The 26,244-nt window shown below is 42.2% G+C and overlaps 3 protein-coding genes and 1 long non-coding RNA gene across 6 annotated transcripts; 2 read left to right on the top strand and 2 right to left on the bottom strand.

Annotated features, from left to right (window-relative positions):
* Window positions 1–19: 19 nt before the first annotated feature.
* megf10 (multiple EGF-like-domains 10) lies at window positions 20–20,587 on the bottom strand. Its single transcript, XM_077737796.1, has 26 exons — window positions 20,534–20,587; window positions 14,554–14,650; window positions 11,901–12,039; window positions 11,436–11,537; window positions 11,250–11,350; window positions 11,076–11,168; window positions 7,789–8,035; window positions 7,104–7,224; window positions 6,485–6,621; window positions 5,622–5,834; window positions 5,360–5,534; window positions 5,136–5,256; window positions 4,838–5,001; window positions 4,673–4,775; window positions 4,458–4,604; window positions 4,124–4,258; window positions 3,935–4,063; window positions 3,734–3,862; window positions 3,532–3,660; window positions 3,165–3,293; window positions 2,866–3,090; window positions 1,816–1,922; window positions 1,594–1,717; window positions 1,326–1,370; window positions 1,027–1,239; window positions 20–878 (listed from the first exon to the last, which is right to left on the bottom strand). Exons 3-26 carry the CDS (start codon window positions 12,020–12,022, stop codon window positions 721–723), a joined length of 3,369 nt encoding a protein of 1,122 aa, XP_077593922.1. The 5' UTR covers window positions 12,023–12,039; window positions 14,554–14,650; window positions 20,534–20,587; the 3' UTR covers window positions 20–720.
* On the top strand, window positions 15,725–21,183 carry LOC144210856 (chondroitin sulfate synthase 3-like). Its single transcript, XM_077737787.1, has 3 exons — window positions 15,725–16,799; window positions 17,900–18,183; window positions 18,378–21,183. The coding sequence occupies exons 1-3, from the start codon at window positions 16,235–16,237 to the stop codon at window positions 19,941–19,943; spliced, it is 2,415 nt and encodes an 804-aa protein (XP_077593913.1). The 5' UTR covers window positions 15,725–16,234; the 3' UTR covers window positions 19,944–21,183.
* Window positions 20,790–22,330, bottom strand: LOC144210861 (uncharacterized). Its single transcript, XR_013329472.1, has 3 exons — window positions 22,021–22,330; window positions 21,511–21,601; window positions 20,790–21,421 (listed from the first exon to the last, which is right to left on the bottom strand). It is a non-coding gene; the product is annotated as an uncharacterized LOC144210861 (long non-coding RNA).
* sptlc1 (serine palmitoyltransferase, long chain base subunit 1) lies at window positions 22,121–26,057 on the top strand. 3 transcript variants are annotated; one of them, XM_077737793.1, is made up of 15 exons: window positions 22,121–22,282; window positions 22,842–22,949; window positions 23,009–23,094; window positions 23,169–23,262; window positions 23,333–23,405; window positions 23,478–23,610; window positions 23,678–23,807; window positions 23,998–24,087; window positions 24,246–24,353; window positions 24,476–24,571; window positions 24,810–24,906; window positions 24,988–25,042; window positions 25,216–25,333; window positions 25,402–25,475; window positions 25,546–26,057. In XM_077737793.1, the coding sequence occupies exons 1-15, from the start codon at window positions 22,199–22,201 to the stop codon at window positions 25,637–25,639; spliced, it is 1,440 nt and encodes a 479-aa protein (XP_077593919.1). In that variant the 5' UTR covers window positions 22,121–22,198; the 3' UTR covers window positions 25,640–26,057. The 3 variants fall into 3 exon arrangements, with proteins under 3 accessions (XP_077593919.1, XP_077593920.1, XP_077593921.1); XM_077737794.1 differs by lacking the exon at window positions 22,121–22,282 and adding an exon at window positions 22,368–22,510; XM_077737795.1 differs by lacking the exon at window positions 22,121–22,282 and adding an exon at window positions 22,562–22,755.
* The last annotated feature ends 187 nt before the right edge of the window (window positions 26,058–26,244 follow it).

Below are 26,244 nucleotides of genomic sequence, written 5' to 3'. Positions count from 1 at the left end.
GCTCTTGTGCTCAATGTGATATTTTTCAAAGGACAAAAACATATTCAAACGTTTTTGTTTTATTTTCACCATCATTTGTGTTGACTTTTGATAGCCATGCCGCATTTATTACACGAGCAAAGGGTTATAAAGTGAAAGAAAATTGGCTACATCATTTTAAAGCATATAAAAACACACGCTGGTATTCGGAACAAGACAACCTTGGTGCAATTTTTTTTTTTTACAAGAGACCAAATTAAAATATGTACAGTATTTACATTTCTTACATATGATAGGCACTCTAAGTGATTTTTCCTAAAACATTTTACTGAACGTAAGGCACGGGCCATTTGACAAAGTGGCCATTCATTATGTTTACATTAAATTGCCGTATTTTCTCGCATATACGCTGTATTTATCGCTAAAAAATGAGAGGTACGGCTTATACGCGCACAAATTAGACTTGACGAAACGCCATAACGCAACAAAATGCGAAAAGATAAACAGATAAAATGCTTAACAAAATGTATTTTGATGTCTATGAATGAAATTCAGCACCTACTTGTGCTGTCATTGGTTGCTCAGGGCGCCGTTTTCTTACCTTAGGATGCTGTGAAATACTGTTTTGTAGACCTACTTTGTGAATACTAAATGTTACAAGAAAGTACAAAATAGCCACCCAGTGAATGAAAAATGGAGGAAAAAATGCAAACTTGATGTTTCCAGATGGAGATTTGGTGGTCAGTCGGCGTCCAGTTGGCCGTCTTCCGACGTTGGACTTTCTCGGACCGGGAGAACATCGTAGTGGCAGGGGATGTGGCTATTCTTCGGGAGGTCGTAGGGGTCCTGGCCCGCTGGCGTGGGCTCCTGAATTTGTCCAATGGCGCTTACAGTCGGCTCTGATGACAGAAAAGTGCAATAAAATGTCATAAGAACATCATTAAGTGCCCTTTTTTGGTCAAAAAGTGGACTTTGTTTGTACTATTTTTTTTGTGCGTGGATTGGAACTGCTATTTGAAGCAGATGGCTTAGGGATAGATACCTTACCGATTTCATACACGTTTTTGGGGTTGGTCGGCTCGCTAGCGTTAGCGATTTCGGCATAAGGCGAATCCCGCCTGGGGGGCGACTTCATTTCTACGTAGCCGCATTCGGCGTTTTTGGTGATCGCCGTCGGGGGGTCCTTGATGGTGGCGTAGGGGTTCTCTGAACTGTTCAAGGAGCTGGAACTTCCGTGGTATGGGATGCCTTTGGCTAGATCTGTGTCATGAAAGAAAAGGTTTTTAATAATGTTTTAAAAGGGGGGGGGGGGGGGGGGGGACAAAGTGGTCCAGTTGGGGATTTACCTCGTAAAGATTTCCCCATGCACCTTCTGTTTGGTCCGTGGGTTCCTGGTTTCAGAAAAAGCAAAGTCAGTGACTTTATGTGGGCCGGACGGACCATTTTAGATATAATTTTTATAAAGTTTTTTCTTTTATAGTAAATGGATTAAAAGAATATGCATTTTTTTATTGATCTAAAACAATGTTTATATTAGTTTTTTTTAATATTTTTAGATTTTCCAAAATGATTTTTGAACTAAAAACTGAAAAAAAGAAGTAGTTTATTTCTCACCGAGTTCATTGAAACGCTCCGTGTGTTTCCAGCGTGCGGGTAATGTGCCGGGAGGATCGGCCACGGGATATCGCTTCCTTTCATCCGGGTTGTTCAAGTTCAGAAACATGTTGTTTTTGCTGGCCTAGGGAGAGCGGAAAAAAAAGAAAAATCATACAAGTGATTTAAAGTTGACAGCCAACTATAGAATAGATGTGTAGAAAAGAAATAAATAAATAATACTTTTCCATATGGAGAGTTATGTTGCGGGTTGGTGCACTGGGTGAGAGTGTGATAGCTGGGGTTGGAGAAGTAGTTACTGGGGTGAGCGTCACGGGGGAGGTGAGCGTCTGAAATGGCAACAACAAAAAAAGGAAATTGACATGGTACTCATTTTTTGGTTTGAGATAATACGCCACTTTGATGTTTTGACTGCAATAGTACTTGCTTAGAAAAGTTAAAATCTGGGCTGGACAATTTTAGATCTAATATTTATATATCATATAATTTGTTTAAAAAAATTGATTAAAAGAACTGGATCAAAAGTCCTAAATAGTCCATTTTTATAGATCTAAAGCAATTTTCATTTGAGGTTTATTTTCTTAGTATTGGAAAATAAGGAAATGTAATGTACATCTATCCTCATTTGAATTTGATCCTAAAACAGAAAGTTGGCACTCATGATTTATTTTCTCGGGCCGCACAAAATGATGTGGCGGGCCAGATTTGGCTCCTGGGCCGGCACTTTGACACCAGTGTCCTACGCTGGGAATCTCAGGCAAGGTTGGCTCAACTATTTCACCGCTCAGCCGCAGCGGGGGAAGGGTGCTTGCAATCAGTGGCGTCAGGTGCTGCTCGTTTCAGCACAAGCATTCGCGCGCAACAATATCACAAAATTGGGTTTCCATGTTGACCCCCCCTCGAGAAAGCAAATAATGAGTGCCAACTTTATGTTTTAGGATCAAATTAAAATAAAGAGTATAGATTTCCCCCTTTAAAAATCAATAATTGTCATTTTTAAATATTTTTTCTGTGTTTTTAGTTTAAAAATCATTTTTTAAAATGTAAAAATATATAAAAATAATAATTTTTCCACTGTAATATGTAACATAATGATTAAAAGAGATTTTCCTTAACTAAGAAAAAAAAGCTCAAATAAACATTGTTTAGAGCTATAAATAACTTAATATAAAGGGGTTTTAATCCAGTTCTTTTAATCCATTTATAAAAAAAATCTAAATATTATATCTAAAATGGTCTGGCACAAGAAAAGGAAAAGTCCACAATGATCACCTGTGACGGCGTAGTCGGCGGTGGCCCTCACGGCCGGAGTGTAAATCACGGCGGGCACGGGCGCTTTTTTCCCTTTGCGCTTCTTCCTGTAGACGACGAAAATCAGGAGGAGGAAGATCCCCAGCAGGAGCAGCGCCACGATGCCCGCGATGGCGCCGATCTGACGGGTGTCTACGTGTACCGCCGTGCTGGAAAAAGTGTTGAGGCTGTCCACGATGACACCCGCTAGAGGAGGAAGAAAGAAAGGAGCATGTTTAGCTTTTGGCTTTGGAATAATATAAGATGAATGATAAGTTGACCTTGGTCGCAGCGGGCTCCTTTCCATCCATTGTTGCAGTAGCAGGTGCCGGTCATGTGATCGCAGGTGGAGTTGTTCAGGCAGGCGCACACTTGGCGGCAGCCGTAGCCGTACGAACCCGGGGGGCACTCTGTCGTAAAATGGCGGAAAAATAGCATTATTTGCATGGGTTTTCTATGGATACCCCAGTTTCCGCCCACATTCCAAAAACATGACATAAAGCAGTTCAGAAAATGAATGATTTATTTAAAGGGAGATAATCCCATCAATTCTTTAGAGTGAATCCAAAAATTATAATTGTTTTTAAAGCCCTTTGTTCTACCATCTCTGATTGATGGCTTTCCCCGGATTTGATGGCGCTCACTTACTTTGTTCGCAGTGCCGTCCCATGAAACCCGTGCGGCAAGTGCATCCCCCGGTGACGTGATCGCAGTCCGCCCCGTTCCCGCATCGGCATTTCTGGGAACAATCTTTCCCGTGAAATCCCAACGGACAACCTGCAACATGTGGGGAGGCAAAAAAAAACTCAACCTCGGCTTTTGGTGACGTCTCTGCCACGGCGGCACTTACGTTGTGTGCAGTAAAGGCCGGTCCACCCAGGGCTGCACTTGCATTCCCCGTCGTAGGCGTTGCAGTGAGCGCCGTTGTGACAATTGCACGTGTGGATGCAGTCGGGTCCCCACTGAGTGGGAGGACATGCTGCCACAACAAAACAAAAAAACATGAGCAAAAGAGCGAATTTAGATAGCGTGGGAGGGGCGGTCCACTGACGTTGCGAGCAATCGCTTCCGATCCATCCCGGGAAACACTGACAGGAGCCGTCCATGGGGTTGCAGGTGGCGCCGTTGACGCAGCGACATCTGCGGGCGCATCTCTTTCCGTAGTAGCCGCTTGGACAGACTGGACGGGAAGGGTCTGGTTGTAAGTCCAGTTTATAAAGCGCCTTGGGTGAAGGCTTACCCTCGTTGCAGAGGCCTCCCTTGAAGCCGGGCAGGCAGTCGCACTGTCCGCTGACGTGATGGCAGGGACCGTTACTGTGGGCGCACTGGGGACACGTCTGACTGCACCGGTGACCGAAATAACCTGGAGAGCACACTGGGGGGGGGAAAAAAACAAAAATAAACATTAGTGCAAACTAGTTTTAGTTCAAAAACTATGTTTGGGGCATTACAGTCCACTTGAAAAGGCTGGGGAAACCCTGACTGTTGCCGTCTTGTGGACACAAATGGAACTGCAGCTACCACAAACATTTGCAAGAAGACAATTTCAAAAGACCGTATTTTTCATGACTCACTTCTCTGACAGGTGTTGCCTCTGTACCCCGGCGCACACTCGCACGTCCCTTCGTCAGGAGAGCAGGACGCCCCGTTCTTGCAGTTACAAATTAAGGAGCAGTTTGGCCCCCAGCGGCCCTCAGGGCACACGCCGTCGCAGTGGAGACCTGCTGACAGATACAAATCATGTAGACTCGGATACCATTTCAGCCCCTTCTTTTCTCTTTCCACTGACCGGTCCATCCTGCCAGGCAGCGGCAGTGCCCGGTGACGTGATGGCATCCGTCGGCGTGGCTGCAGTCGCAGCGCTCTTTGCAGTCCAGACCATAGGTACCATCCTAAAAAAAATATATATATGAGTGATGACTGAAAATGATATAAACACTTTGCGATAGGTCACCTGGCACGGCAGTTGGCATTTATCTCCTCTCCAGCCGGCGGCGCAAGTGCAGCGACCAGTCACGGGGTCACAAGCACCCTCGTTCCCGCACGGGCAGGTCACGTTACAGCCGAGACCCCACGTGCCGCTGGGGCAGTTGATGGAACAGTCCAATCCGTGCCACCCTGATGTGAAAAAAAATAATAATAAAAAGTTTGTCATTGTTTACAGATGCATGAAGTCCCTCCCACTTGGCATGGATGATACAATGTAGACAACATGATGGCTGTGTATTTCTTCAACTTTTCTTACAACTCACCCGGTTTACAGAAGCAGGAGCCGTCCACGGGGGAACACTCGGCTCCGTTCTTGCAGTTACAGGTCAAGGAGCAATTAGTGCCGTGAGAGCCTGCTGGGCAGGAGGCGGAACAGTCCACATCCTGGAAAAGAAATACAAAATCAAACTATCCCACGTGTGTAAATCACAAGTGGCGACTTTGACACATTCCTGATATAAGCCAAATGATGCACATTGTGACTTACGGTGAAGCCCGGAGCACAAAGACATTTCCCCGTGACGGCGTGGCAGTCGGCGCCGTTCCGGCAACGGCAAGGCCTTCGGCAGGCGTCGCCGTAGAACCCCGGGCCGCAGGTTTCGTTGCAGTAGAGGCCGGACCAACCGGGAAGACACGTGCACTCCCCTGACATCGGATGGCAGCTAATTGAAGAAGATATATTTTTATATATTTTAGTAGTACAAATAATCAGCATGTGAAAGCAAGATAATCCATTTTGATACACATACCTTTGCGTGTTCTGAGCATAGCACGGACATTTTTGGTCACACAGTAGGCCGTAGTTTCCTTGGGGACACAGTCGGATGTCGCAAGTCTCGCCGGCGAAGCCCGGCTGGCACGAGCATCTTCCGTAGCCGTGGTAGCATTTGCCGTTGTTCTTGCAGCGACACCGTTCTGCGCAGCCGGCGCCGTAAGTCCCAAACGGACATTCCTCCTGACACCTATCCGCAGAAAAATGGAGAAGATGGAAACCAGCGTGCTTTGAGTAAACCCATGCAAACCCCTTCCACTCATTGAGGACCGACCTGGGATCGAACCCTCGAGCCCAGAATTGCGAGACCCAACTTCTCGTCCGCCAAGTCACCCTTACCCTTTCCCGACAAGTGATCCAATTAATTTCCCTTTCCCAATTTGTCCTCACCAGGCCGTTAACTATTTCCAGAAGGTCGGCGTGTGGCGAGCGGCGCCGATTTCCAGGCATAGCGTGCCGCTTGGGGTTGGCTCAAACCCTCATTTACTCTGGTCTATTCCCGTCCCCTCACCGGCCGGCTTAAGTATATGGTGCACGGCCTCCAATATTGCTAATTATATGGATTTAAATCTGCCGTGGCTTTTCGGTGGAGATTGCTCCGACAAAACGCTAACGGGCGCCGCTAGCTTTGTTTTCCTTCTGTCGCTTGTCCAGACAATGCGGATGAAATGATTCCGGTCCCGCTTAATCACATCATTTGAAGAGACGTGGGGGAGAAACAAACCAAAGTCAACAATTCCACGACATTGTTACTCCATTTCAAATGCGACTCAAATGAACTCAAATGATAGGTGAACAATTGCATAGTACTTTTTTTCTTCACTTTTTACTTCAACTTACCGTTCTCCCGTGTAACCAGGACTGCAGACACATTGTCCAGTGGATGAATTACATAAAGCATCATTGTGGCATTGGCATTCTTGAGAGCAGTTGGGTCCAAATGTCCCCTCTGGGCACGGCTGTCCACATACAGTACCCTAGAAAATACAACCATAGTGTCAAATTTAGCTAAATACTAATGTATCAATGCTTTTTGTTCCAATATAAAGTACATTGTCAACATTATATGTGTGCATGTGTTTGGGGTTAAACTGCAGACAGGATGTGGCGTGCCAAACGCTGCAAGAATATTGGAAGCGGGAGAAAAAACAGAACGGCTGCGTCTTTCCAAAAAAAGACAGAAATAGACATGGCAACCCCAATGACGCGTGGGTTAAAGCTCATTAACGAAGAATAACGCTGCCCTTTCATTTTCTCCTTCTTTGCGACGACGCTATGTTCACTTTCGCTTTCTCTCTGGCGCTCTATTTACAACGTGTTGGTTCGCCTTTTACGAGTGTGCAAAAATTCAGCTCCACATCTGTGGTAAAAATAATAATTAAAATGTACGCCAAACACGCCACCCAAAAAGTATATGAAAGTATTTTCAAGGGCTTAAAAAAACGTGTGTATACTGTACCATCCATCCTGCTGGACAAGAGCACTCTCCGGACACGTGGTGACATATGCCGCCATTTTGGCAGGGACATCTCTCTTCACAATGTGGTCCGTGTTTGCCAGGAGGACACGCGTCTTCACAACTGAGGACAAAGATTGGGACATTTTAATAAAACTGAATAGATGTCAATTAGTGATAAAAATTTCCAACCAATAAAAAAAAAAAAAAATCAAGTCGAGATTCAAACCCAGATTCTTAGACAGCGAGCCAGCCAGACTAACCACATACCCCACCGTGCTACCAGCCTTCTCCAATGGATTTTTTCCAGTTAACATGATTAAACCGACAAAGCATTTTTTTTTAGAAGGAATCTTTGTAATGATAGCCCAAAGCCTCTCAAAATATTATATTGCTTTTTTTCTAAATGCCTTGAGATAAGGGCATAATAGACAATAGACAGTTAAAAAAAATCCCAAATGGGCTGCGGGGCATACAGTTAGTCCAGTACTACGGGGCAAAAAGGCAGCTGTCTCCCGCTAATAACGTTATCAATGGTAACACTGCATGAAGTCATGGAAATGTGTGACGGCGGCGGGTGACACAATTGCCTCATTTCAAACAAGTCACATTATTAGGAAACTCCAAGTTTGGATTTTTTTTGCCAACGAACAAAAAGAGAAAGAAGGTTAGTGAAAGTGCAACTTACAAAGCTCCCGTGTAACCCGGCAAACACTTGCATTCTCCCGTTGTGTGGTGACAAGACGCCCCGTTTTGGCACTGGCATTTCTGCTGACACCCGTTCCCGTAGGCGCCCAACTGGCACGCTTCCTCGCATCGCCAACCTTTGTAACCGGGAGCGCAGAGGCAGGCTCCCGTGATGGGGTTGCACAGGGCATCATTCTGGCATTGACATCTGTTGCTGCAATGGGGACCCCAATGCCCATTGTCACATGCTAAAAACAAACAAAAAACAAACAACTGCAATCAAACCAATGTAGTACTTTTTCTTTCAATTCTTTACCCAATTTATCACTGCCCAATACAAGTATATACAAGTACACGCACTTGTAATACAATGACATGGACTTATATTACAAGTACACCCACTTGCAGTACAAGTACACGCAATTGTAGTACAATGACATGCACTTATAATAGAAGTACACACACTTGCATTACAAGTACATGCACTTGTAGTACAATGACATGCACTTATATTAGAAGTACACAGACTTGCATTACAAGTACATGCACTTGTAGTACAATGACATGCACTTAATTACAAGTACACACAGATGCAGTACAAGTACACGCACTTGTAGTACAATGACATCCACTTATATTACAAGTAAACGCACTGGTTGTGCAAGTAAACATACCTGTAGTACAAGTAAACGCACTCTCAACACAAGTACACCAATTTGTAGTACAATTACACAGACTTGCAATACAACTACACGCATGTACACATATTTGCAGGACAATATCTTGCATATTAGAGACTGTAGAGACCAAATCTGGCACTTGCAATACAAGTACACTGATTTGTAGTACAATGACATTCACTTATATGACAAGTACACACACTTGCAATACAAGTACACTGATTTGTAGTAAAACTAGAAACAATCTGTGACAAATGTGAGGCTTTGGGATCAAAGTGTTATCTTCAAATGTAGCGATCTTTTGACCAGAACTTACCGTGACTAATTTGTGCACTAATGAATGGACGCCTTCTTTCATGCATTAATGTGCAATCCTTCACAAAAACAGCCTTTATGTATACATACGTTTGTCATTTACGCTGTGACCTTAGCGCTACGCAGTGTTTTGACTTTGAATTATGAAAATGTCATTTTCCATCTTTGCCAATGTATGTTTAATCGCGCCCTCCCAAAAGAAACAATGAGCGCTGGAAGGCCCAATTTGACGGATAAAATGAGAGTATTTATGTCTGTTGATTTTTTAGATGGTGGATGGAGATAGCTTAAAGTTGGCTAGCCTTAGATGTTGAGAGGCTTTAATTGAATGCGATATCTATCTCAAAATCAATTGTAATGCTCTGCTATCTTAAGAAATTGAATTATTATTCTTATTATTTTATTTTTACTGCATTCTGCCCTGAACTTTGTTCCAATTGGTTTATTCTTGGAAGGAGTTTAGCATAAAAACAGCATAATACGGACTTTAGAGAATTTTTTCTGTCTTTTCTTCTTAAAAGTTATGCATTTTTAATGAGACAAAAGAGAAAATACAACTAAACAAACAATATTTTGGTTATTTTTCTGCCATTTTTGAATGACCAAATAATGTATTTATAGGTATTGCCTTGAAAATGATTTTGCCTTACAACTTTTAAATCAACAAGTGCAACGCGTACACACGAATTTGGAGAAATAAAAGAAAACGGAAGTACCAATTGACATCAATCCCGACAGAGTTTGTTTTGGGGGGTCACATCCTCATTTCCTCTAAATGAACCCATGTTGAATGTGTACTGTATATGCACGGAATGCTAATGAACACAAAGCTTAGTTACTGCTTTACCCATCGGAAGCTGTTCAAGTGATTAACAGGTTTTTTTCCTTTAGCCTGACCTGATGAAAAAAAGGGAAAAAACACCAAAAACATACCAGTACTTTTTATTTGTTGCCTCAAGCGGTCTAAGGGGTCGACAAAAGAGGGATTAGAGATACCGAGATACCCGTATTAAAAGCTGACCTGGATTAAAGAAAGGCCAAACTCTAGGCGCTTTTATTTCTTTGTCTGTTTACTAGTCAAGATTGTTATTTAGGGATGGAGGGATACGGATGATGTGGGTTTTAAAGCTGAGTTTGGACGACGATATGGTGGCTCAAATCTTCATGGGAAAGTAAAAGTGTTGCATGTTGCTGAAACGCTAGTTCATTTTTTTTTTCGCCTCTTTTTCTCAGCGACAGCGAGTTCACAAAAGCGCTGGAATGGGGGCGGGCTAACGGGAGAATGGGACTGCAAAAGGGACAACCCCCCCTTCCCAATCTATTTAATGATTACGCAGTTCAGCAGGCATGGAGACACTTTTCTCACTGATTCATTTAAAAAAAGAGAAAATAACATTTGGGATAGCCGGAATGGGTTGTAATGTTATTGGAAAAAATGTTTGTATAAGAGGATTACATTTGGGGAGTCGGAAATTGAACCAATAGAGTCTAATTAGTTCTAATTGTTAAAAAAAAACTGCAATAAACTTGTGTCATTAGTTGAGGGAAGCGATTAATCATCATAAAACTAGAAAAAAAATCTAACAAATGATGTATACTTCTTGTTTTAGTTGACTGATATTTATGTATTTTCCATGGAAATCTATGTTTAAATACAGTTTATATTTACTAGTACTTATCATGGGTTCTTAATAATGTTGAGTAGCTTTTTGGTGGCCTCTCCCCAATTTTTATTCATAAAGGAATACACTGGTGAATCATTTTTTTTGTCACAGTGTGACTTGAGAGCATTTTGGATGTTTATTTTTTTGTGTGCATCGGCAGTCACGAGGTCGCCAGGCCGCCCCGAGACATTTCATTCCCGACACGGCATTTTGTGCCATTATCCTCGCTCCCCTTTTGGACCCATTTAGCCCCGTTTCCTGTTATTGCGGTGTCAATTGATGCTCAGACTTATTGTTGGGGCTCAATGACCTTAAAAACTGTCAACACGCAGATGCAGTAAAAAAATATATATATCTGTAGAAATGTGAAAACATTTTCACTATACTCAATGACCATTTTGTTGCTAAATGAGTCTGTTATGCATGTTCCAAAAAAGTGGAAATTAACGAACTTGGTCAAAATCGACTCTCAGACTATCGACCAATTGTACCTTGGCGATCGACATGACGAGAAACCCTCCCTAAGACTTTCCCTAACCATGTTAAGAGTTCCAAAGATGTTCCATTGTGTTTTTTTTCCAAGATTTGGAGCTTGGCAGTTCACAGACAGCGACAACTGGAGGACTTACCGCTGGAGCAATTGGAACCTCCCCATCCAGGCTCACATTGGCAGGTGTTGGGGGCCGCACAACGGCCGTGAACGCAAGTTTCCGCGCATTGAGCTGAAGAGAAGAAGAAAAAAAGATGTTGTTAGGTTATAGGAAGGACGTCCAATGCCATTTCATTGGTCGCTAGATACTCACGGACGCATATTTGTCCGTTTTCAGAGAAACCAGGGCAACACTGGGATTTCCGACGGTACATGGTCTTCTGGCCGCTACGATACGCCGTCCGGTAGCTGACCCTTTGTCCAGAAAATGGAAATAAATGAGGCAAAAATAAAAGATGGAGACTTAACTTGAGGATATTGTTATAGTGTTTGTCGTCACCTGTGTCTTGTGCACTTGAACCAGTTCAAGATGTCCGCACAGCTGGTGTAATAAATCTGATCAAAAGGATGGGCATAGGACTCTTGAACGGTCACGGAATATCTGAAGTCACAGGAAGGGAAGGAGACAAGAAGAGATCAGATGTGAATTAGACAAATCCCTTTGTGTGTGTGTGTTGAGGGATTTCAAGCGTGACATTCTAACACCCAAGTTCATCCAAAAGGAATTTGGGGACTTCTTTGGGATTAACAATACCTCTCACCCATCAATCCTAGCCAATGTTAGAACGGATTGATTCTGTCAAGTCTGTATTTGACCAAAAGAGTGTAATAATATCATAGACTACAAATAGAATGAAATGCGGTTAATGACCGCTAATTTTCTCACATCAGGTATAGTTATCATATCAATAATTTCTTGTCATCTTTTCATCCATATAAACCAGGGCCAGGTGAAGAGACAAACCTCTCCCAGTGGCTGCAGACATTAGGATCTTCCAGGTCAAGAGATGATGTGATGCATGGCAGAAAAACGAAGGCCACGGCTAACAAAACCCGCGTCCCACGTTGCCGTAATGCCACGTCCATCTCGGTCAAGCTTGAACCTGAACACAAAAAAAAAAAAAACAGGTAAAAATTCCGACATCATATTAAAAACACACAAATCAGACCCTTTGGTTGCTCTTCATCCTATTACAACTACAAGATGGCCACCATAACAAAAGCAAAGGTCCAATGTGTATCAGAGAAGAGTCAAAATGACTTGTTTTGACTTTGTCTTTATTTGCAAGGTAGTAGAAAGCACCTTCTCCGGTTTCACTTGGCTGAAGGAGCACAGCTGCAAGGACCAGTGTTGGAAGTCGGACCCCCCGACCCCCCTACCCGCCTACCCGTGCCCCCGTTTCCCCCCTTCAAGCCCAAGGCAACTGCGCTAGCGCACAAACAAGGGCCATGCTGTGTCTGTGAAAAGACCCCAGATAAGCCCGAACGGAGCTGAACAACTTTGGAGACGGCCTTTCCGAGAAGCGCCATATACTGACGCCTCTCCGTCTCCTCTGGTGGTTAGCGGGGGGTGTCGGACACAGTTTGGTCTTGGTCCGCGGGCTATGTTGACGCTAAGTAGATCTCCAGTGGGCTGGACCTGTTTATTTGGAGTTAACTAACTCAATAGCACTGAAAAATTAGCATTAGCCAAACTCATTTCATGTACTCATTTCAACATTTTTACTATTTTTACTAAATATTTTGAATGCTACTTGTGTGTGAATACATTTTTGGGCTACCGCTATTGGACATGGAAATGGAGTTACTGTAGAATTAGAAGAAAATGGATCAGTTTACGTTACTCCCATTTGGGCTCAGTAGCCATGCCAGGGAAAACAACAGCTGAGGGTAGGCCTACGGGAAATACATTTTTTTTAGTAAGGATGATGAGTTTATTGTACAATAGGGTCAAGTTTTTCCCCGGATTTACTCGGACAGGCCGGCAGCCCGGCTCAAAGTGGCCGAATTTACAGCTGGTTGCTAGGAGACCCAATAGGAAGAGTTGGATGGCGTTTTCAGCTTGACATTATTGCTGTACAACCACAGGCAGATGGCAGTGATGAACTATTTTAGATATTTGATCATTACAGTTTACCAGATTTTTTTTCCTATTAAAAGAGAAGATGAGTTTAGTGTACGCCTATATAATTATGGGATACAATATTTTGTGGGTCTGAAAAAAAATGCTTTAGACTGATTCACATCTTGAAATTGGATGTTCTTAACACATTGAATTATAAACTGAGTTTGTCTTAATAAAGTTATGATTAAAAAAAATCCATTCATCCTATTTTATCAGATTTATCAAATCTTACAAGACTGTGTATAGTTTTCAATGAATAAAAGTGACTTATGTTTTCCTCTATAATGAACACAGTAGATGTGAATGAATAGTAGACAGTAGACAATTGAATTTTAAAGGAATATGCAAAAGCATCTGCTACTACTGACTGAGTGACTGTAAGCGTACAACCCACAGCTGCTTTTCAGTGGTGCCGGTGCTGGTGGTGGTGGGGTGGGGGGGGCTTTGTATTTGTGTGTAGTAGTAGTGTGTACGTGTCTACGCTAACCACTTTGATTGACTGCGCTGTGTTTTGTCTTCCACTGCCAGCCAGTTGTCTGCAACTGGGAGACATGAGTTTCCCTTTCAGTGGGAAAACACTGCCTGGTCATAGTAGACTAGTGTTTTTAACTCTCAGGATAGCAATAACTGATTTCTACTCTTCAGAGAGACAATATGACCCAAGACCAAATGATTAACTTGCCCCTCAGAAGCTATGTGGCATCAGTTTTGAAATCTAATCCAAAAGTATCTCAAGATAAACATAACGTTGGGAGAATTAAAGTGTACACGCATATTTGTACAGTTGTTGGGCTTGTGATAGATGCTTGTTTGTTGGCCCTTTCTTAAGTGCTGCCCTCACAAGTCTAAAAGGGGAACAGGTGGTCCGTTTGGGAAAGTCATTTAGCAAATGATGAGAGAAAAGGAGAGAGAGAGTGCAGTTAAGGGAGTCTAAGCTAGGGAACATCTTTGTATGAGTTTGCTGTCAGGGGGGGGAAATATTCAAATATTTTCTGTGTCTGAGCTCACAAGGCCTAATACAATATCAGAAATTTTGTTTGTTTGTTTGTTTACATAAGTTGTCAACACAAAGAACATTCCCTTGATTAATATACACTGTAAAATACTCAACCTAACCGATACAAAACCAAACAATGTGTATCTAATAGTTAGGGTCATATATAAATGTACAAAATTAGATAAAAGACAAATACTCATTTAAAAAACGAAGTACTGCAAACTACTTAAAAAATGGTGACTATAGATAGCAACATGATGATGACCAAGGGATGCTTTTGATATTTTACAGATAAAATATTAGAATTAATTAGGTTCAAGTCATATACTATAAGGATGCATCATAATATTTTCATAACTCTGTAAAGCAATTGTGGAATTAAAACAACCCAGACCAAACAGTAAAAAATTAAACTCTGGGAACTAAAAAAGATACTTTATGGTTTTGTTACACTGACGTTGAAAACGAGTCTAAGCAATTAAGCAATCAAAGTACCTTATCGATAGAAGATATTGATCCTCTCCTTCCTCATGAGTCCGTCTTGGAACGTCAATGGCGGCTGGGGAAACGAGAGCAATCCTAATTGTCTTTTCTGTGATAGAGCAGAAAATGTCGATGGTGTTGAAAGTATTCTGGGATGCGAAAAGTAAACGTCTGTTCTCTTTCGTGCCCCCAAAACAACACTTGCTTGCTCTTGGTGTGACGTCACTCGAATCTTCACCACTGAGACTTTCCCCTTCAGGCAAAATACGACGGCTAATTTGGGGGCATTCAGGCGCTACTTTCCCAGGAAAAACAACAAACTAAAGCAAAACAAAAGCTTTATTTTAGACCTTTTTTTTTTTTTTTTTTACAAAATGCGTACATGACACGCTGGGTTTTGGCTAACATTATTATTCTCAAGTAATAAATGCTGTAGCTAATTAAAAATAAAACATGTATATAACGTCCAATTTTGTTGCACCTTAGTTTTATTGTTGAAATTATACTTTTTGGTTCAAATCGGTAGTTTGTTTCTTCGAAAAGCATCTTTGTTAACAAATACAAAGTAGGCTTGTTAATCTTTTTGTTGCTCTACTGCCCCCTGTTGGTAAATTCGTTTAGCACAGTCCCTAATTACACGATGAATGGATTTAGATACCTTGTGTATTAAGCCCCTAGGTTTTTTAAAATTCTATTACAAAAAGCAACTCCTGGATACATTTCAATGTTTGCTAGTATGAATATTACACGTACAACGTCCTTAAATAGTCTACGAAACAATTTTAACCTTTCAACAATTTTAACCATTGAACAAAATCCAATTAAAACTCATAATAACAATGTTTTTGTATTCATATTTCACAACCCGAGCAATTATTTGGAGAGAAATAAGCCCTATTATTGGGAATTCGCGACAGACATTGCTTAAAAATACATTTCTCGAAATCAAATGATTAAGTACCTACTCCCTTGAAAACAGCAGGCTTCAAAATAAAACGTCCAATTTTCAGTTTTTGCTACCACCTTTAAGAGATACGGTCTTTATTCAAAATATACATACACTTATTAGAATAAAATACATTTGTAAATAATATTCCACCTTTCACTCTTCACGGTGTGCATATTTTTAAAAAGTCCAACTTTAATTTTGAAAACATAAACCCCTCCTGGAAAGTAACGAACTTGAGCTTGACGGCGGAAGAATACCATGGCGTTGGCAAATTGCCTGCGATAATGGAACCAAGCCGCTACGGAGAGGACGTACTATATTCGGCTACGCTACGGTCGAGTTTCAACTTGAAAAGACTTGGGAAATCAGGTTATCTACCCAATCGAATTGACTAATCCTTCCATGACGCCGCCGTAGCTATTCTCGGCCAAACACAAGATCGACGTCTTGAGAATTTCTTGAAGCTACAAAACAGATCATCTTGTTTAGCTTATATGGGGAAGTCGAAAAAGCTTTAGCCGAGCGAATAGAGGATGGAGTGGACCGCAATGGAAAGTGGAATTTAACCCCCCCATCGCCTTGAAGCATGATGAAAGCGATGGAAAGTGCGTTTTCCCTTACATGGTAGGACACCACCATTACCCTCCGGAGATGTTGGATGTCCATACACGTCAGCAGCTCTCCAGACAACGACAGCATTCATAGGGCAACAACCCTGCGCTGCTTTCAATTCTTCCACCAGCCATGCCTCTGAAATCAAGAAGACAGTGGACCACCGTCCTCTTCGGGGTCATTCTGGGATTCACGGCGTGCTCTTGGTTGATCGTCCCTCAAGTTCTGGAAAGTAAACGCCACGAATCTCCTTTGTGTTCCTTCAAAAGTGACTCTGCTCTTGGGAAAAGCTCGGCTAAGATCGCAGATGTCGACGACCGGGTCGGTCAGGGGTTAGAGAAAGATGCCGGCCCGGGAAATGACATTGGAGACGGAGACGAAGACGGTCCGGGGGCCGTCAACCGTCCCAAGCGCTTTCTCTACGTGGGCGTGATGACGGCTAAAAAGTATTTGTCCACCCGGGCCGTGGCCGCCTTCAATACTTGGGCTCGTTCCATCCCGGGAAAGGTGGAGTTCTTTTCCAGTGCCGGATCGGACGATGTGGTCCCCGGACCGTTGCCGGTCATCTCCCTACCCGGTGTGGACGATTCCTACCCTCCCCAGAAGAAGTCCTTTATGATGCTCAAATACATCCACGATCACTACTTGGACAAATATCAGTGGTTCATGCGAGCGGATGACGATGTCTACATCAGGGGTAAATATGTTTCTTCTTGGAAAATTGTATTCAGATGAGGCGGTTTTGCCGTTCTGGGCTCGAGGGTTCGATCCCAGGTGGGTCCTTGCCTTGTGGATTTGGCATGCTCTATGTGGGTTTTCCCTGGGTACTCCAGTTTCCTCTCTACCCAGACATTTCAACTCAAATCTTATACAATTTTTAATTGCAGGGCTGAACACATTCCGAAAGATGTTGAAAAATGTAACGAAGGTTAATTAAACAGATGTACGGAACATACCGTGACAGAACGGGTAAATCAGGAACCCTCAAGTGTCTTAAATGACTGCTAAAGGAGCTTGTTCAAGTTCTCTGGCATTCATGGGAGGGGCAAAGTTCACTTCTTTGTGAACAAGTGTGTGAGGAAATAATCCTGGTGGTACAATGGCGAGGAATTTGGGGATTTTGTTATCTTGAGTAAAGTGATATCGCAAATAGGGAATCTGGAGAAGTCGCCTTGGGCAAACGGCGAGGCCGCAAAAGCCTAAAAGTCCAAAAAGAATTTTTACGCATGACATCGATGTTTTTCTTAAGCTGGGAGTCATTAAAAGGGAGTGTGGCAAAGTGGGAACACTTTGGTGTGGTCAGACAAATCTTGAGATGCCGTGTCATCCAGACGACGAAAGAGGATCAAAAACAAGCCGGGTTGTCAAAAGCGCTTTTCGAAACGCCAAATTTAGCGTGGGCAATTATGGAGCCGTGTTAGTCGCAATGTCCAAGCAAGGGATTTTTCATGGATGCCACATTTTGTGCGTGTGTTGCAACAACATGGAATGCAGAGTGGGTAGAAAATGTTTGGCCCAAAATGAGGCCTAAAATACGAAGAAAGAGTCCCAGCTGAAGCTGTCAATCAAAGCAAGAATAAGAAAAAACAGGAGGGCATACTTATTGGATCAGAAACCAAGAATGAACATACTTTACAGTAAAATGAGTTAAATAGGTACATGTTCATGGAACTTTTAGTTTTTTGGATAACTATAGCCAGGAAAAAAACAGAATGAAAAAACCTAAAGACTTTTACAATCATAATTGAGTGTACTGTCTTGTCACTTTTTGTTAACAAAGTTATCCTTCTACTTCAGGTGAGAAGCTGGAGTTGTTCCTACGCTCTCTGAACAGCAGCAAGCCCCTCTACCTGGGCCAAACGGGCCTGGGCATGGCCGAGGAGTTGGGCCGACTGGCCCTGGAGCCCGGGGAGAACTTTTGCATGGGTGGACCCGGCATGATCTTCAGCAGGGAGGTGCTACGCCGGATGATTCCACACATTGGGACTTGCCTGAGGGAGTTGTACACCACCCACGAGGACGTGGAAGTGGGCCGCTGCGTGCGACGCTTTGGGGGGACGCAGTGCGTGTGGTCCTATGAGGTAACGGCGCCGTTTCTTGCCAGCAAATAAAATACAAATGACGTTAGGCGCATTTTTCTTCAGCTATCAGTGGTAGGACTTTGGTGGCCATTTTGAGACAGGGAAAATGGGCAGTCACCTCAATGCATTTGAGACACAAGCGACTTTAAACACGAGTTCCTCCATGTGGCTTGACTTCCTTTATCTCTCTACAGATGCAGCAACTCTTCTACGAGAACTACGAGCACAAGCAAGGCTACATCGAGGAGCTCCACAACAGCAAAATCCACAACGCCATCACACTCCACCCCAACAAGTGGCCGGCCTACCAGTATCGTCTCCACAACTACATGCTGACTCGCGAGATCTCCAGATTGCGCCATCAGACCATCCTCCTCCACCGTGAAGGCCTGGTCATGACTCACCTCAGCGACACAGAAATGTCGTGGGAGGACCAGCAACTGGGCGGTCCGCCCTCCTACATGCGCTATCAGCCCGGGGAGCGAAACGACGTCATCGAGTGGGACTTCTTGACGGACCGCCACGTCTATTCGGCCGTGGAGAACAAGATGGCCCGGCAAAGCTTGGGTAGCTCGCTTCGGACCGCCTTAGAGGACATCATCCTCCAGGTAATGGAGATGATCAACGAGAACTCCAAGACTCGAGGCCGCGTCATCGAGTTTAAGAAAATCCAGTATGGCTACCACCGAGTGGATCCCATGCACGGGGCCGAGTACATCTTAGACCTGCTTCTTCTCTACAAAAAACACAAGGGGCGTAAAATTACCGTCCCCGTTAGGCGCCACGCCTACCTCCAGCAGTCCTTCAGCCGCCCCTTCTTCCACGAAAGCCAAGAGTTAAACGTGGCGGACCTGGTGGCGGCCATCAACTCGCAATCTCAGTCCCTATCCTTTCTACCCAACTCTCTGAAGTTCCTGTCCCCGTTCCAGTACTACGAATCCAACCGGGAAATCGGGGAGCAGAGCCAGAGGAAGATTAACATCTTGGTACCCCTATCTGGCCGCTACGAGACCTTTGTCCGCTTCATGGAGAACTTTGAGAAGGTCTGTCTGATCCCTAAGCAGAACGTGAAGCTCTCTGTGATCCTGGTGGACAACGAGAGCCCCGAAAACAAAGGCAAGCATGTCCGTCTGGTCAAGGAATACCACAGGAGGTACCCCAAGGCCGACCTGGCGCTGGTTCCCATGACTGGAAACTTCTCCCGGGGTTTTGCCCTGGAACTGGGCTCCTCGCTATCCGACAACGACACCCTGCTCTTCTTTTGCGACGTGGACTTGATCTTCAATGCCGATTCCCTTCAACGTTGCCGGGACAACACCATCCAGGGGAGCCAGATCTATTTCCCCGTCATATTCAGCCAGTACGACCCCAAGATCGTGTACGCGGAAAAGGCCCCCAGGGAAAATAACTTCGTCCTGACCAAGAAAAGTGGCTTCTGGCGAGCGTACGGCTTCGGGATCGCCTGCGTGGTCAAGAGCGACCTACTCAAAGCCGGTGGCTTCGACACGTCCATTTTTGGCTGGGGTCTGGAAGACGTTGACCTCTTCACCAAAGTCATCAATTCGGGTTTACAAGTGTTGCGGAGCCAAGAGCCAGGAATCGTTCATATTTATCACCCGGTCCATTGCAATTCCAGTCTGGAGCAAAGGCAGCTGAAAATGTGCCTTGGCTCCAAAGCTAGCACGTACGCTTCCACCATGCAGTTAGCCGAGTTGTGGATGGACAAACACGTCGGGGTTTACAATAAGACGGCGTCGTGACGTCTGTCTGGCTTGACCTCCAAATGAGAAGACGAGGATGACATTTTTTTTTTGGTAGTATATTGCGACCAATCACTCCAAGAACTGATTTTTTTTGTCCCCAAAGGTTAAATGACAAAGAAAACCAAAAGCAAGCGACAACAAAAACCCTGATTTGTTAGAAAAGGAAGAATGACTTTGGGTTTGAACACCTGTTTTTTTAAAGGACTACTAATCAGTACATTACCTTTGTATGGTTACATTTTTATTTTTATTTAATGTTGATGTTTAATTTGTTGGGTCCATCTTTTTTGGGTCTACTTCTACGCGAGTCTTATTTTACAACCTAAAAAAAATACATGCTGTACTAAAGTTTTTGTCAATATTGATTTTTATAAAGGCATGACAATGATGTTGTTTAGTCACTTATATTATATGCAATTTTAAGTCTAGATTGATGACAACACATTTTTTCCATATTTTGTAGTAGGAAGTGTGATTTTTAATTGCAGTTCAGATTATTTTTAAGTTCATATACAATGGTTCAGTGTTTTTTTTTTGGGTTCGATTCCCATTCGTTGAATGCGAGCCAGTTTTGAAGTATTCCCTACCTTCGTCTGACAGGCGACCGCTCTTGGGCGTCGTCCTCTTTCTTCCCGATGTCTGCCAGGATGAGCTCCAGCACCCCCTGACAAGAACAAGCGTTGTTAAAAATGATTGAATGGTCTTTGTGTATTACTATATACTTGGAGTGTGTGTATATATGTACAATATAACCATGTGCAGTATACACAGGCGTGCATATAAAGTATGTCTAGACATGTATAATGCACATACCTGTGTGAATATGTACATAATGTATGAACGATGCAATAAATATACACAGTACATTTTTGCAGAGCAGCTCAGGGAAGGTACGAGTACTTAAAGTCTCCCGGCTGATTGGCTGGTCGACTTGTTCTCACTAAACTCGCTCGGATCAAAAGTTACGCCCAAAAGTGCTTCATGAAATGGGTTTTGTAAGAAATATTAAAAATATTAGTTACCGTACAGTATAGATGAATGTGTTAGCATTGTGAACAGAAGCTACTTTTAAATACCACACATTCCATATTAGGTCAAAACAATTTTTGGGGTCAATAATGCCAGCAGTGTTTTTTTTTTGTCTAAACTAAGATGTATGCATTCAACTTATTTTGACTTTGATATTTTCAGCATATTATAGGTTATTTCATTCAAGAATAAAATGATTTTAATGGTTCCTGTGTGTACACTGGTTTTTAATCAAATTATTCAATTTTTTTTAATTATTTGCTGTAAAAATCATTCAGAAAGGCTGACAATTAGTGTGAAACACATAATTAAACTTGAACTTTAAACACTCTCCACCCAATTAGTCATTGTTAAATAAATATATTTTTTTAGGCATGTATCATCATTCCAGTCATGTTCCAGTTGATGTCCTTGAATTGGAGTATGACATCAATCCAGTCGTCTTGCTTTGGTGTTCAACATTGAGGAAAATTCTTTATCATGATAGCAAAATGCCAACAATTTCAATAACATGACATTCTATCAATTTCCATACCAGGGACACGGGGGTGCTGGAGCATAGCTCGGCCAACTGTGAGCAGGAGCCGAGGGACAGCATGATTTCTTCTCTTTCTTGAGGGCAGACACTACATGAAGAAAAAATAATGTTAAAATCATAATAAATTCAATATTTTGAATGTTTGAGGCTTCAATCTCAAATATGAAAGATTTTGCCCTCTAGTGGACAACAATCAAACAGACACCATTTTAGAATGGTCGGCTAACTGCTTTATTCTATGCTAGTTTTGAGTCATATGCTAAGCTAACATGGCTAAATGTAGCATCGCGTTCTCTGAGTGTAAAGAGCAAGAAAACCGAACTTTTCGACCACTTTTAATAATAAAATACCTTTCCATTCATTTACCTACATTTATTTACAAGTACAATTCGGTAACCGAGTTATGAATTTACTAGTCATAATTAATGCTCAATTAGTACTCATGAATTACACAAATGGCCGTTATTAACAGCAACTTCACTGTTTTTGACAAAAAGTAAATCTCACCATAACTGCTTGAGGAGTAAGCAATTTATCATTTTGTTTCAACATTCTTGCTTTTATTTTAATTGTTGCTAAAGTACCTTCGAATACACCCTACTTAGCCAAAATACTCCGTCATGCTAGCTAGCGAGTAGCTTTACATAGCTAGACGACCGGCACGTGGAATTTGCTACTTCCACATATGACGTTGCAAAAGAGGAGGGATGTAAATATGGCGTCCGGACAGCAATGGGTGTTGGTTGAAATGGTACAAGCGTTGTACGAGGTAAATTTACACTTTCTCGCAAGAGTTAGTCTACAACAATGACAATATTTTGTGTGTTTTACAACGGACCGACATTACCTTGAGGAAACGTAGAGCCGAAAGATAGTTGCTAACTTCCGGCGTGAGGAGGTAGCCTCCGGACTGGTCCGACGTGCTCTTGACCAATCGCGTGTTGTGTTTTGATCTTCTTTGTCATGTACGAGCCCGTCAATGCTAAAGGCTAATTTCGTAAGACTTTACCTATGTTTATAACTATTTATGCGCAGCCAAACATTATTATACAGTGACTGTCTGTTTGTTTCTCCCCTCCTTTTTCCGTGTTTTAGTCTGTACGATTTGTTTACATTTACTGATAGGCTGAACTATGTTTGTACGCACTCATAAAGTTGTACATATGGATAGTATACGTCCATGTACATGTTGTCTAACTGTGGTTGCCATATTTGTACAGATATTTAAGCTCCTGTTTAATGGTATAGTCACACACCATTCTATTGCATTGGTTAAAAAATACTTCAGTTATACTACAAAGTAACGTTGAGCTGTTTATATTCCTTAGGCTCCATCTTATCACCTCATTTTGGAAGGTTTCCTCATAGTGTGGATCGTCAGGCTTCTCTTCTCTAAAACCTACAGGCTCCATGAGACAAATAAACTCACCGAGAAGGTAACAAATATGGTTTCTTTATCACGTCCTTTGGTTTAACCTCTTTGTTTGTCTTACAGGAGAAGGAAGATCTTATTGAGGAATGGCAGCCGGAACCACTTTCCCCCAAAGAAACACCCAACATGACCTACGACGTCGTTACCGGGTAAAAAGTTCAGACGTAAAGTCCCAAAACGGCTTCCATATTGATTGTCAAACCTGTTTTTGATATCCTAACAGACCGCCAAGCCACAAAATCGTCATCAATGGAAAAGAGTGCGTTAATTTTGCTTCATTTAACTTCCTGGGTCTCCTTGACGACGAACGAGTCAAGGTCAGATTTTTATGAAATCATTTCAATAGTCAAAAGAAAATATTAACATTTTTCCGATCTGTAATTGCAGCAAAAGGCTCTGTCATCATTGAAGAAATATGGCGTCGGGACGTGCGGTCCAAGGGGTTTTTACGGAACTTTTGGTAGGTGATTACGACGAAAATACTGAAAATAGAGTACGTGACACCATTTTGAATACACGGCTTGTCTTGTAGATGTTCACCTGGAGCTGGAAAATCGTCTAGCTAAATTCATGAAAACAGAAGAAGCCATTATTTACTCGTATGGCTTTGCAACCATTGCTAGCGCCATCCCAGCGTACGCTAAAAGGGGAGATATGATCTTTGTGTAGGTACCATCTAACGTTTAATTTAATGTTTATGAATACATATACTCACCTTGTTTTTGTACTCAGGGACGAGGCAGCCTGTTTTTCCATCCAAAAAGGCCTACAAGCATCTCGCAGTTTAATTAAGTACTTTAAGCACAATGACATGGAGGATTTGGAGAGACTTCTTCAAGAGCAAGAATTGGAGGACCAGCAGGTTTGTTAATTCAGAATTATATTCATCATAAATATATTAGTTGTCTTAGAAAACTAGTATTGGTATATTTGGATGAGAAATGTTTTTTACAACCTCAGAAAATGATGGAGGACACATAACCTTCATATATTATATGTAACAATTAGTTTAGCCTAATTTGCTAGCATGGCTAACCTGTTTTTTATTCCAGAACCCTCGCAAGGCTCGAGTGACTCGCCGGTTCATCGTCGTGGAGGGTCTCTACATCAACACAGCTGACATTTGTCCTCTTCCTGAACTGGTAATTTCTTATCTTGAAGCTCTCGACCCTGTACATATTTATAAAGCAAACTATTTCTACGCAACACTGTTTAACCATGGATGTAAAGATTAATTTATTTGGAAACAGAACGTCACCAGGCCAACACAAATTGTCAAATTTTATCATTTGTTGTTTAGGTGAAGCTGAAATATAAGTACAAAGTGCGGATTTTCCTGGAGGAGAGCATGTCTTTCGGGGTGTTGGGGGAACATGGCCGAGGAGTTACGGAACATTTTGGAGTCAATGTAGGTCCTTTCAATTAAACATTTAAAACAAATAAGATAATACAACTACTGCATAGTCAGAATTCTTTCAATTTTTGTACCAAATTTCTGATGGAATTGATTATTTTTCTCCAAATGTGCAGATTGAGGACATTGACCTCATCAGTGCTAACATGGAGAATTCCGTGGCCTCCATCGGTGGATTTTGCTGTGGACGCTCTTTTGTCATAGACCACCAGGTAACTAAAAAAAATGTAACTTAAGTGCTCAACCTCAACAAAAAATGGTATTTTATTCCATATGTACAGTTGGAAAGACTAAATTGACCCCCTGGTCTTTGTTTATTATGCTAAACATGCTAATATGCTAATATGGCTATTTCTGTGATGTTTTCACCCATAAACACTGAATAAATATATAATAATGAAATTTTTTCTCCTGTTTAGCCATTCCTAAAAGTGTCATGTTGCTTTCCAGCGCTTGTCAGGCCAAGGCTACTGTTTTTCCGCGTCCCTTCCTCCCATGCTGGCCGCGGCGGCCATTGAGGCTCTTAGCATCATGCAGGAAAATCCAGGTACACCTTCATACACAAAAAAATGCAATTAAAATTGAAGTCACATGTAATTAATGTTCAAAGTTGTGTGTTTTTCTGCAGAAATATTCACCACTCTAAGGGAAAAATGCACATATGTTTACAAAGCCTTACAAGAGTAAGTCTATACATTTTTTTATATTATATTATATTTATTTTAATATGTATTTTTTTTACATTATAATTTAATTTTTTGGGTCACCATGTACACTCAGAATCAATACATAACATGAAATATATCGAAATTTGCACAATGAAGCAATTTTCTTCTTTTTTTGGCTGTTTTTGCAGAATTCCTGGTCTGAAATTAGTAGGAACAAAGTTCGCCCCCGCTCTTCACCTGCAACTGGAACGAAGCACGGGTTCCAGAGAGTCCGACGTGCAACTTTTGCGTTCAATAGTCGATCACGTAAGTTAACCCGCATGCCCGCCATATTGCATCTCCTCTCCTAACGCCATCCATCTTTGAAACGCCAGTGCATGGAAAGACAAGTGGCTCTAACCCTGGCTCGATACCTGGAAAAAGAAGAACGATACCCCCCTCCGCCCAGGTAGGATCCGCCGTTGTTGTCGTTTGCCTGTGAGGGGTGCCGTATCAATGTTTTTGTGTTTTGTCCTAAGCATCCGGGTGGTGGTGACCATCCAGCAGACAGAAGAAGAAATACTGAAGGCCACGTCCTGTATCCAGGAAGCCGCTTTAGCGCTACTCAAATGAATGCCTTTGAAAAATAATAATAATAATAATAAACTACTGATAGATGTTTTATATCATAACACACTTTTAATAGTACTTTTCATCTGAGATGCGTCAGTTTCATGCAGCTAACTAAATAGTAAATGGAATATTATGTGGTATTTTCTATTGGACAACTGGAAAAACATTTTTTTAGATAATAACAGATTTGAAAAGGCGCTATGGTTCATATTTCTTAAAGCGTGTCAAGACATACATTCGCTCCATTCAGTTTTTTTTAATGTATTTTGTTGAGAAAATGTTTTCTACTAACCCATTTGTGGAAATTGAGCTCAAATTGGAAATATAATGACAATTTTGTTTTCTTTTCAACAAATGCGTATTTACTGATGTCAATTTATGCTCAATATGTCACTAAATATTATATTCTTCAATTTCTTCCAATGTGTACCTGTCATACCACTTTCCCCCACAGGGAGGCAGTAATCAATGTAACTCCGCAACGATGTAGATGCTCGAGGAAAAAAAGTCCATGTCTCAAGTGTAATTCGAACCCATTGAGACTCTACTATCTACCATCGACGTTGACAGACGTCTTCTTCATTTGAACCACTAGGGGGCGCTTG

This window comes from Stigmatopora nigra, chromosome 17 (genome assembly GCF_051989575.1).
Source record: "Stigmatopora nigra isolate UIUO_SnigA chromosome 17, RoL_Snig_1.1, whole genome shotgun sequence".
Taxonomy (NCBI): domain Eukaryota; kingdom Metazoa; phylum Chordata; class Actinopteri; order Syngnathiformes; family Syngnathidae; genus Stigmatopora; species Stigmatopora nigra.
This window is presented reverse-complemented; position numbering and strand designations above follow the sequence as displayed.